This window comes from Rhinoraja longicauda, chromosome 6 (assembly GCF_053455715.1).
Source record: "Rhinoraja longicauda isolate Sanriku21f chromosome 6, sRhiLon1.1, whole genome shotgun sequence".
NCBI classification, from domain to species: domain Eukaryota; kingdom Metazoa; phylum Chordata; class Chondrichthyes; order Rajiformes; family Arhynchobatidae; genus Rhinoraja; species Rhinoraja longicauda.
The window spans coordinates 70,620,018-70,632,460 of record NC_135958.1 but is presented as its reverse complement, the minus strand read 5'-3'; the positions used below and the strand labels follow the sequence as shown (position 1 = coordinate 70,632,460).

General features: G+C 41.3%; 1 protein-coding gene across 1 annotated transcript in view; it reads right to left on the bottom strand.

Annotated features, from left to right (window-relative positions):
- Positions 1–12,443, bottom strand: part of gna13a (guanine nucleotide binding protein (G protein), alpha 13a) — a 64,137-nt gene that overhangs the window by 18,320 nt on the left and 33,374 nt on the right. The window contains exon 2 of the mRNA XM_078401303.1: positions 3,844–3,894. Coding sequence (XP_078257429.1) covers positions 3,844–3,894 — 51 coding nt within the window. The remainder of the gene's footprint in view (positions 1–3,843; positions 3,895–12,443) is intronic.

Genomic DNA, 12,443 nt, shown 5'->3' with positions numbered 1-12,443 from the left:
AATTGGCGTGTCAAAAATGTAATGCTACGGTGATTATGGGAGATTTCAACATGCAGGTAGACTGGGAAAATCAGGTTGGAAATGGACCCCAGGAAAGAGAGTTTGTAGAGTGCCTTCGAGATGGATTCTTAGAACAGCTTGTACTGGAGCCTACCAGGGAGAAGGCAATTCTGGATTTAGTGTTGTGTAATGATCCTGATCTGATAAGGGGACTAGAGGTAAAAGAGCCATTAGGAGGCAGTGATCACAACATGATAAGTTTTACTCTGCAAATGGAAAGGCAGAAGGGAAAATCGGAAGTGTCGGTATTACAGTATAGCAAAGGGGATTACAGAGGCATGAGGCAGGAGCTGGCCAAAATTGATTGGAAGGAGGCCCTAGCAGGGAAGACGGTAGAACAGCAATGGCAGGTATTCCTGGGAATAATGAAGAGGTTGCAGGATCAATTTATTGCAAAGAGGTGGAAAGACTCTAAGGGGAGTAAGAGACACCTGTGGCTGACAAGGGAAGTCAGGGACAGCATAAAAATTAAGGAGAGGAAGTATAACATAGCAAAGAAGAGTGGGAAGACAGAGGATTGGGACTCTTTTAAAGAGCAACAAAAGTTAACAAAAAAGGCAATACGGGGAGAAAAGATGAGGTACGAGGGTAAACTAGCCAATAATATAAAGGAGGATAGCAAAAGTTTTTTTAGGTACGTGAAGAGGAAAAAAATAGTCAAGGCAAATGTGGGTCCCTTGAAGACAGAAGCAGGGGAATTTATTATGGGGAACAAAGAAATGGCAGACGAGTTAAACCGTTACTTTGGATCTGTCTTCACTGAGGAAGATACACACAATCTCCCAAATGTTCTAGGGGCCGGAGAACCTAGGGTGATGGAGGAACTGAAGGAAATCCACATTAGGCAGGAAATGGTTTTGGGTAGACTGATGGGACTGAAGGCTGATAAATCCCCAGGGCCTGATGGTCTGCATCCCAGAGTACTTAAGGAGGTGGCTCTAGAAATAGTGGAAGCATTGGAGATCATTTTTCAATGTTCTATAGATTCAGGATCAGTTCCTGTGGATTGGAGGATAGCAAATGTTATCCCACTTTTTAAGAAAGGAGGGAGAGAGAAAACGGGTAATTATAGACCAGTTAGTCTGACATCAGTGGTGGGGAAGATGCTGGAGTCAATTATAAAAGACGAAATTGCTGAGCATTTGGATAGCAGTAACGGGATCATTCCGAGTCAGCATGGATTTACGAAGGGGAAATCATGCTTGACAAATCTACTGGAATTTTTTGAGGATGTAACTAGGAAAATTGACAGGGGAGAGTCAGTGGATGTGGTGTACCTCGACTTTCAGAAAGCCTTCGACAAGGTCCCACATAGGAGATTAGTGGGCAAAATTAGGGCACATGGTATTGGGGGTAGGGTACTGACATGGATAGAAAATTGGTTGACAGACAGAAAGCAAAGAGTGGGGATAAATGGGTCCCTTTCGGAATGGCAGGCAGTGACCAGCGGGGTACCGCAAGGTTCGGTGCTGGGACCCCAGCTATTTACGATATACATTAATGACTTAGACGAAGGGATTAAAAGTACCATTAGCAAATTTGCAGATGATACTAAGTTGGGGGGTAGTGTGAATTGTGAGGAAGATGCAATAAGGCTGCAGGGTGACTTGGACAGGTTGTGTGAGTGGGCGGATACATGGCAGATGCAGTTTAATGTAGATAAGTGTGAGGTTATTCACTTTGGAAGTAAGAATAGAAAGGCAGATTATTATCTGAATGGTGTCAAGTTAGGAGGAGGGGGAGTTCAACGAGATCTGGGTGTCCTAGTGCATCTGTCAATGAAAGGAAGCATGCAGGTACAGCAGGCAGTGAAGAAAGCCAATGGAATGTTGGCCTTCGTAACAAGAGGAGTTGAGTATAGGAGCAAAGAGGTCCTTCTACAGTTGTACCGGGCCCTGGTGAGACCGCACCTGGAGTACTGTGTGCAGTTTTGGTCTCCAAATTTGAGGAAGGATATTCTTGCTATGGAGGGCGTGCAGCGTAGGTTCACTAGGTTAATTCCCGGAATGGCGGGACTGTCGTATGTTGAAAGGCTGGAGCGATTGGGCTTGTATACACTGGAATTTAGAAGGATGAGGGGGGATCTTATTGAAACATAAGATAATTAGGGGATTGGACACATTAGAGGCAGATAACATGTTCCCAATGTTGGGGGAGTCCAGAACAAGGGGCCACAGTTTAAGAATAAGGGGTAGGCCATTTGGAACGGAGATGAGGAAGAACTTTTTCAGTCAGAGGGTGGTGAAGGTGTGGAATTCTCTGCCTCAGAAGGCAGTGGAGGCCAGTTTGTTGGATGCTTTCAAGAGAGAGCTGGATAGAGCTCTTAAAGATAGCGGAGTGAGGGGGTATGGGGAGAAGGCAGGAACGGGGTACTGATTGAGAGTGATCAGCCATGATCGCATTGAATGGCGGTGCTGGCTCGAAGGGCTGAATGGCCTACTCCTGCACCTATTGTCTATTGACTAATCTTCCTAAACCTCACCTCAAAGTAGTCTGCTCACAGTACACAGCAGAGTTTCACTAAAGTGGCTCAGGGATGGTGGATTTGCTGCATGGGGAGTTAGAGCAGACTGGGGCTACACATAGAAGTTTAGAAGGATGAAGGAAAATCTCATCATGACTTGCAAAATTCTTAAAAGACGGCAGAACAGACAGACAAGGTGGAAAATTTACCTGCGTTAGCCAGGTTATGGAAAATAATAGCTCTATGGTACAATTTTACCAACTTGGTATATTTGGCTGTGTGCAGATTTCTATCACAGGTAACCAATACTTTGGAAAAAAGTAAGTGTTTAGAGGGAGAATGTGGCAGAATTTGACATTACTGAGAGTTTCAAATGACTTCACTTCACCCTTCAGGAACAAAGATCTTTCCATTTCAGCATGCACCTGAACTTGAAGATTCCAAGGTTTCTGTGCTGCATCCATTTCTGAACTCTATATCCATTTCAATAGCAGCCCCAATTGTCTTTTTGCAGCAAGAATGCATATTGAAAAGGAAATCCAAAAATTAGTAATACCTTATTTGATCTATATGCAATCTATAACATTTTACAAAACTGAGACTTTGAAACTAACATATAAAAACTTGCTCTAGCCACTTACTGACCTAATGGAATTGCAAAATGATGGCAAGTTTGTTAGCAAACTCATTAATAGCACAATGGCTTGGTTTATCTAACACTAGATTTCACACCTAATTGTTTGGTAAACCATTGCTGCAATGTAACACACTACTGTAGGAGGCAAGCTCATAACATGACCTCATGCAGGAAGTTAAACACAGGAACGATAATGAACATTAGTTTATAAGAGATAAATCATCCCAGATTGTTTTCTTGCCCTGATGAAATCTCCACCATCACAGGAATAACTTTTTGTAAACAGTGAATGGCACACCCAAAGACCTGTGAACATTTAGCTCTGTGAATGGCATGAAGGGCTGGGAAGAGAGAGAAAGGGGGAAATGATAAAATACTAATTTCACTCTATTTACATATAACTAAGCCTGATGATATGCACATTATTCAGAATGTTCTGGTTGACACCAATAAAACAAATCCTAAGAAAAAAACAAAATCAAAGTAATCGCTTGGAATTATATCATTTCAATATTCAATCCCATTTTCCTCCATTTTACTTGTACATGCTGCAAATCTTTATTTTCTCCAAACAATAGTTATAAAAATTATGACTTCTCCATATAGAATGCAATGGGGTGATGTTTTTAATATCCTTGTAAGAGTATACTTAAGATTCTAGAGAAAACTATGTATTACTTACTGGATCTGCTAATCTTTCCAAATTGTCCAGGAAGTATTTCACAGATTCTCCCTGAAAATAGAAACAAACAAAAATGTTATTCAGTAAACTTGCAGTTGAAAACTAGCTTTAATCTAATTATTTTGCCACTGATTATTCAATTATTTTGAAATAAAAATCAATAATTACTCCGTGTTAGAAAAGACTGGTTATCTTGAAAATAATGTGTTAACTTTGACTCAATTGATAGGATGAAGAAGGATGTAGATTAAACTCTAACTCCAGAGAGTTGAATACAAAAGCCTTGGCTGCAATGTTAAGAGGAAATGTCATTCTGTCCTCTGATGTTTTGTGCAATTTGTACATTGTCCCTGTGACTGCATGGATTTCTGCCAGTGCTCCAACTTCCTTGTACATCCCAAGAACGTGGGGATGGGTAGATCAAATGATCACCTCAAATTGTCGCCCATGTACAGATGTGCAAGAAAATATATGGGTGCCCGATGGTCAGCATTGACTCAGTGAGCGCAAGACCCATTTCTGCTCTGTTTCTCTGTATGACTCTTGTACATTGTCTACCTTCTCAGTTGGATGTAGCATTATTTTATTTGGACAGGGCCAGAGGGTAATCCCCAGTAACGTGGGAAACATTAACCTCTTTTAATGAACATCACTGAAATAAACAAATTGTCTGATCATTCACACATTGTCGTTTGTGGAATCCAGCTTTTTGGAAATTAGAATGCAATTTCCCACATTTCATGAGTGACTACTTTAAAATCACTTGGAAATGACCTGATGGTCCCATATGAATACGTCTTTGTGGAAATAGCATATTTTTCTTCTGCAAACGAGATTAGGCCTATGTACACTTTTATGGTTTGCAGAGTGTTGGAATATTCTGTTATGTTGAAGATAGCAGGGCAAATTTTGCTGGCAATTCCAATCAAAACCATTAGCATTCAACCACTTAAACAAGTCTTGGATTGCCACACCATTGTCAAAGAGGGAAGTTTAGTCCCTCTGAGCAACAGATGGTGTGGCATACATTGCTATGCTCCATCACTGAACACCATGTAGAATCCATATCTGCCTGAAAAGGACAGGCCTAGCATGGGTAGAAAATATATAAAAATCGAGAAAGCATATGCCTCTTAGATCCTCCTTTTAGTGGTCCTAATCTGGTAATTATCATAAAGGCACTTTAGGATTTTGATATGCGATCAAAATTTTCCAACGATTAGACAGACAGAACCACACAAAGATATTGAATCTTGTAAAAATTCAAAATAGATCATGTGCCTACCAAGCTAGTGACTGCACAGTGCTGCGAAGTCCATTATTTTTTTGGCCTTTCTTAAACAGCCCCTCCGAATCAAAAGATAATTTATTACTACACAGATAGAGGTAATTAATTTGTACTAACCATATATTTTCCTCTATCAAGATTTATATAGAACATAGAAGAGTACAGCACAGGGACAGCACAGGGACAAGAATTTTGGTCCATGGTGTGCCAAACTATCCTATCCACCAGATTGATGCTCTTGAAGAAACCCAACACCATCACCTTTTTGATCTCAAAACATCATTATATGTTTTGTTTAGTTAGGAACATGTCAAAATACAAACATTTAAATATTATAGGACAAAAAATATACAATCTTCAGTGCAAGATTATTAATATGTACATCCGATCCTTATGCACTTTCAGTTTGTCAAGATACGTTAATAAAATGTATTTAATTGTTTTTCAGTCTTGGGTTTCAATAGTTTAAAGCATTTAATGCTTGATTTTTAGTTCCATGGTTTTTCATTATGAAAGCCTTTTGAAAGTTTTGGCAGCTAGTAAGCTTGAAGGGGGTTTGCCAGTTGGCAAAGCATTTCTGAAACAGTGATTGCTATTTTCAGCCTAAAGCCAAACAGCAGCTAACTTATGAACCAAGATACCAATCCTGTTAAACCAGATAGCAGTGTGCTGAACAGTAGATTTGACAGAACTATCCCACAGGTCAAATCTAGCCTACAGGCTACATGTTGTGTACCATGGTCGTAAAGCAATCATTTCTACTGAGGAAGACATGGCTAGCATTTGAAATGAATGAACTTTCATCAGAATACGAGTTCTGACAAAATATTAATGCTCCGTATTCATTTCTCCACAAATTCTACTTAACCCGCTGAGAATTCACAGAATTTTCTGTTTGTATCGTCTTACAGCTCTTTATACAAAATATGACCCGACTCCAAAGTTTTCCAGGGTGCCATTGACTTCAAAGCGGCACGGTAGGGCAGCGGTAGAGTTGCTGATTTACAGCGAATGCAGCGCCGGAGACTCAGGTTCGATCCTGACTACGGGTGCTGCACTGTAAGGAGTTTGTACGTTCTCCCCGTGACCTGCGTGGGTTTTCTCCGAGATCTTCGGTTTCCTCCCACATTCCAAAGACGTACAGGTATGTAGGTTAATTGGCTGGGTAAATGTAAAAATTGTCCCTAGTGGGTGTAGGATAGTGTTAATGTACGGGGATCGCTGGGCGGCACGGACTTGGTGGGCCGAAAAGGCCTGTTTCCGGCTGTATATATATGATATGATATGATATGATATATTTATGTGAGGAAACTAGCAATTGAATGATTTTGTTCAATAGAAAGTAAACTTTCTAGTAAAAGTCTAGTAAACTTCATACTTCATACAATAGGTTGATCATCCATCAGAGATAGACCTATAAAACATATTTGAAAACTATTCTCATTTGAATTCCTCTAGAATTCCTCCAGAACTTGAAGGACAACTGCAAAATCTAGCTGAATAGTAGCTCTAAGAGACAGCAAGAAACAAAATGTCTTTCAAAATGTGGGAGAAAACCGGAGCACTCATAAGAAACCCACGTATCACAGGGGGAACGTGCAAATTCCACACAGGCAGCACCCACCTCAGGATTGAACCTGACGCTGTGTGGCAGCACCTCGACCAGCTGAGCCACTGTGCAACCCTGCTTGGGTTACGGATGGTTCTAGGGAGCAGAAGAACTCTGTCGTAACCCAGGGAGGCTCCAAACACATCAGTTGCCTTATCTCGCAAAAATAAACTATCTTTTATTTTGCAAACTCATATGATGTTCATTAGTAAATCACTAGTATTCAAATTTGTCCATGAACCTCTAAATCAAATAGTTGTGGATTCCCTGTATAGACTTCAACACAAAATTTTGGATGATTGTTCATTGCAGTATTACACTGTCCAGGATGACGCAAAAACAACTTAATTCACTCGTTCTTTCAGATGAATGAGAAACTTCAGCAGTTTTTTTGAAGAGCAGCAAGGGAGTTCTCCCTTTAATTATCGGCAACGGTTATCCCATGACTAAAAATACAAAACTATTGCATAATCAACATTGCTTTTTCAACACTGCTGTGCATATATTGACCTCGAGGTTAACTATAAGAGTGTTGCACGTCAGATGTATGTAAATATCATAGAATTATACAGCATGGAAACAGGCCATGCAGTCAAACACATCCACATTGCCCAGTGGGCAAATGTCTATATGAATCCAGTCTACAAACATTAGGCCCATGGCCTTCTTTGCCTAGGCAATTGAAGTGGGGTTTTTTTAAAAAAATGCTGTCAGTGTCTTGAAAGATTATATAAATCTTTGTTGAAAAGTATTTAATGACCACTGCAGTAATATTCTAGGTATATTGAAGACCCTGCAAAGCTGTAGTAATATTCAGCAAATTTTAATTCGATCATGACCCTACAATATTTTCATTAAATAATGAAAAAAACTGAATGTGTTCATCAAAGCTAAAATTGCCCTCCTTACTTCGCTGCATAGGATATATTAAGATCTTTTTAAAAGGTCAAACCTCATTCAAAATTTATTATTTGAATATATCCGTTTTGCATTGGTGATTTCAGTCCACGATAGCAAGCCTTCACAAAGCAATCATTCTACTTTAAGGCTTTCATTAAAACCCATATAACTTCATAAGTATCATATTCTACCTAACTTTCAGACCTAGAATTCAAAATGGATTGCAATTGCAGCACTGATAAAAGTGTAGTACAGGCTGAACATCAATTTTCTGGCATCCTCAGTTCCAGAGCCTTTCTAGATTATCTGATTTTCTGTACCAAGAAGTCATGTGATAATGAAACGACAATACACCCCTGGCCCGCTAATAATACATTTTCTGTGCCTCTAAAGCACCATGGAGTGCCAAAAACCTAAAAATGAAATGTAAACTGAATGTGAATGGAATGACCTGCCGACCCATTCCTGGCTTCCACCGCCTGCCTCCCCCAGCCATTTAGAGCCACGACTCTAAATCTGTTGGCTCTAAAATCTGCTATAAGGGGGTCGTTAAAATGGTGGTTTACTGCATTGTCTGCGAAACATTTAGGAGAGAAGATTGAGAGCATAGTTGGAAAGTGATTTTGAGAAAAGTGCCCAGTAAACTGGAGAAGACTTGACAGGAAGTTGAGAGTTCCAGAGGGCAAGAGGAACATTGAACAGAATGGTGGGAGGAGGGGTTGTAGGGTGGTGCATGCAGGCCAGGCAGAAATGAAACACGAGAAACGTAATCATTGAGCCAGCAGAGATGAAATTAGACGATGCCAAGCAGGAATTTCCATGTTTAGATGTAAACAAATAACACTTTCGTGACGGAGGGACATGACTGGAAAGAGTGCTTGCCACACGCAATGCCAACTGTGGCCGCTCAGGAAATTTCAACTAACTTGTAATTTTGTCCGGATTTTTGGGGTGGGCGGACTATCAGTTGCCAGAAAATCAGTGTTCAACCTGTACTTTAACTTTATTTTGAATTGAACCAGCCATCTCATAGTTGAACTGAACTCAAACCACACTTGCCATCTTTTGCATTGTGTCAGAAGAGTGCTCAGTGAAGTAAGAAAATTCAATAGTTCTGATTAATGTTGCTGGTGATCAGATATTGCAAGATGTTCATGACTGAAAAAAGCACACAATAATTATCATAATGCCTAAGGTGTATTGGAGACACAAGAAACTGTAGATGCTGGAATCTTGAGCAAAATAAAATTCTGGAAGAGCTGAGCGGGTTACGCAGCATCTGTGGAGGGAATGGACAGACAATAATTGACATACAAGATGGAGGCTGGGAAAAGAGCAGGGTGATCAGGATTAGGATTTTAGTCTGTGAACCAGCCCAATCTTTTCTCACAAGTATTTTAAAATTTATAGAATTATCATCTCACTTCCCAGTGTTCCCCCATTGACGTATCAGTCACTTCCCAATTTCATTTCTTAATTGAAGTTCGTCAAGTTGTCACCTCTCTAGTAGGGCCATTGCAAACTTTTAAAGAAAACTTCCTGGACACATTTACCAAATTCCACCCCATCCTAGCCCTTCGCATTAGAACAGTCCCTGTCGATATCTGGGAAGTTGATACCACATACCATTATAACCTGACAGCCATCCACTATCTCCCTACATTTCTGTCTGCCTGCAGCTGTCTTGTTTTGAAATGTGCCAGGGAAAAATCATTCTTTCTACATTGACATTGGTTGGATCTGCCCAGCTCTACTATTTTTAGGTAAATAATATTTTGGCACTTGATTAATTAACCCTGAGCAAAGTGAGTTTTGGACGAGAGTCAGTAATTGATTTTGGAGCTTCTTTTGGAGCTTTGTCTCCTACCTTCCATTTTAAATAAAAGCGTTTATAAATAATCATACTACCATTTACAAATGCCCAGGAAGCACATTTAACTGTGTTTTATTTCTGTCAATGTTGACGCCTCTTTGGGCTTGTTACAAACCTCCAGGATAGATGCAAAATACTGGAGTAACTCAGCATTTCGGGGACAGGCAGCATCTCTGGAAAGAAGGAATGGGTGACGTTTCGGGTCGAGACCCTTCTTCAGACTGATGTCAGGGGAGTGGGCGGTACAGAGCTACCGCGGCACGGTGGCTTAGTGGTAGAGTTGCTGCCTTACAGCGAATGCAGCGCCGGAGACTCAGGTTCGATCCTGACTACGGGCGCCGTCTGTACGGAGTTTGTACGTTCTCCCCTTGACCTGCGTGGGTTTTCTCCGAGATCTTCGGTTCCTCCCACACTCCAAAGACGTACAGGTTTGTAGGTTAATTGACTGGGTAAATGTAAAAATTGTCTCTAGTGTGTGTAGGATAGTGTTAATGTGCGGGGATCGCTGGGCGGCGCGGACTCAGTGGGCCGAAGGGCCTGTTTCCGCGCTGTATCTCTAAATCTTTTTTTAAAAGAATGTAGTCAGAGACAGTAAGACTGGTGGGAGAACTGGGAAAGGGGAAGGGATGGAGAGAGGGGAAGCAAGGACAACTTGAAGTTAGAGAAGTTAATGTTCATACCACTGGGGTGTAAGCTACCCAAGTGAAATATGAGGTGCTGTTCCTCCAATTTGCGCTGGGCCTCACTCTGACAATGGAGGAGGCCCAGGCCAAAAAGATCAGATTGGGAATGGGAGGGGGAGTTAAAGTGCTGAGCAACCGAGAGATCAGATAGGTTAAGGCAGAGGAAAACCTCCATACTGCTATCCCGTATTTTGCCCAAATGTGAGCATGTCAGGAATGTAGTAGTGAGTTATCCAAACATGAATCAGATATATAAATGATCACAGGCAAGCAAGGCAATTCCCCGCATCTATAATAAATGTACACAATTTTCAGCAAGAAATCATTGCACATTCAAATAAAAACCATGGACAACCTTTGACTTTTCTAAGCTGGACAAGAAGCAATAAGAGAATCATTTCATCCATCCCAGTACAAATCAATGATATCTTTAGAATATTTCATGTTTGCATGCCTTATAATATTTTAGTCAGGGGATTCTGATAATTCTAACTCATTTTAATGTATAAGCAGTTCTATTTACACCATTGGCACACAACACATAATCCACTGCAATTTGCCGACCTTGGCAACTGGTCCATGGCAGACGTCATCTCCCTGGCCCTACACCCATCCCTGCAACAGACATCTACGTCAAGACTCCTAGCTTTCGACTGTTGCTCCGCCTTGACCACAATAATACATACCTAACTCATCTCCAAACTCTTGGACCTATAACTCAGCAACTGTGCCCCACAGGATGCCTTCTCAGTCCTTTACGATACTTCCTATGCGCCATAACTAGGTGACCAAATATTGCTCTAATTCCATTTACAAGTTTGCAGATGACACCACCCTGGTGGGTTGTATCACGTACAACGACAAGACAGAGATAGAAATAGGGAGCATAGTAACATTGTGTCAAGATAACAGCCTCTCCCTCAATGTCAGCAAGATGAAGAGGCTAGTTATTGACCGTGAAACAAGGTGTACACATCCTAATCAGGATCGGTGCTGCCAAATGGACATGGTGGGGCACTTCCAAGTTCCAAAGCATAAATATCATCAACAATTTGTGCTGGATCAATCATAAAGGTACAACCATGAGAGCATTATTTCCTCAGAGAAGAGTAAAAGTTTGGTATGTCTCCAACAATTCTTTTTATCAGGATGCATCACGGCTTGGTTCAGCAACAGCTCTGTGCAATACCACAAGAAATTGCAGAGTTGAGGATGTAGCACAGTTCATCACACATGCCAGCCTACCCACGCGTCTCTCCCCTCCATCGACTCAATCTACACTTCATGTTGCCTCAGAATAGCAGCCAACTTAATCAAGGACCATTTCCACCGCAGTCACTGCCTCATCTCCCCTCTCCCATCAGGAAGAAGGTATAAAAGCTTGAAAGCACATACTACCAGGTTCAGTAACAGCTTCTTCCCCAAGTTATCAGACTTCATAAGCTAGAGTGTAGCCCCAATCTTCCAATCTACCTCACTACAGTCTATGCAAGTGGCAGCTTGGGAGCTAATTGAAATAGACAATAGGTGCAGGAGGAGGCCATTTGGCCCTTCGAGCCAGCACCGCCATTCAATGTGATCATGGCTGATCATTCTCAATCAGTACCCCATTCCTGCCTTTTCCCCATACCCTCCGACTCCGCTATCCTTAAGAGCTCTATCTAGCTCTCTCTTGAATGCATTCAGAGAATTAGCCTCCACTGCCTTCTGAGGCAGAGAATTCCACAGATTCACAACTCTCTGACTGAAAAGGTTTTTCCACATCTCAGTTCTAAATGGCCTACCCCTTATTCTTAAACTGTGGATATAGACGAGAAGCTGGCCACTACACACGCTATAACACTATATTTTGCACTCTGGTATTTTTCTCTTTGCGCTACATACTGTCATTGTCCATGGCTTGATTTAATTCATGTGTAGTACGATTTGACTGGCAAGCATGCAAACAAAACTTTGCATAGTTTCTCTGTACACATGCCAATAATAAACCAAAACCAAATAGTCAAGCTTCAGCCCACAGTTGACACTTGCATTTGTACACATTCAAAAGCCATGTTTTGATGCACTTGAAGAGCTATGAAGTGCAAGGCTACAAGGGATGAGGTTCGGTATCACCTCTTCAATGCCTGGCAAATGATAGATGGATGCATGTGAAGGGGTTTTGAATGGCATGTGGGTGGAGTAAGTGGCATGGCTAGAGATGAAAAGGAGATAACAGTTCTTACAGAGATGTTGCCTGACCAGTTG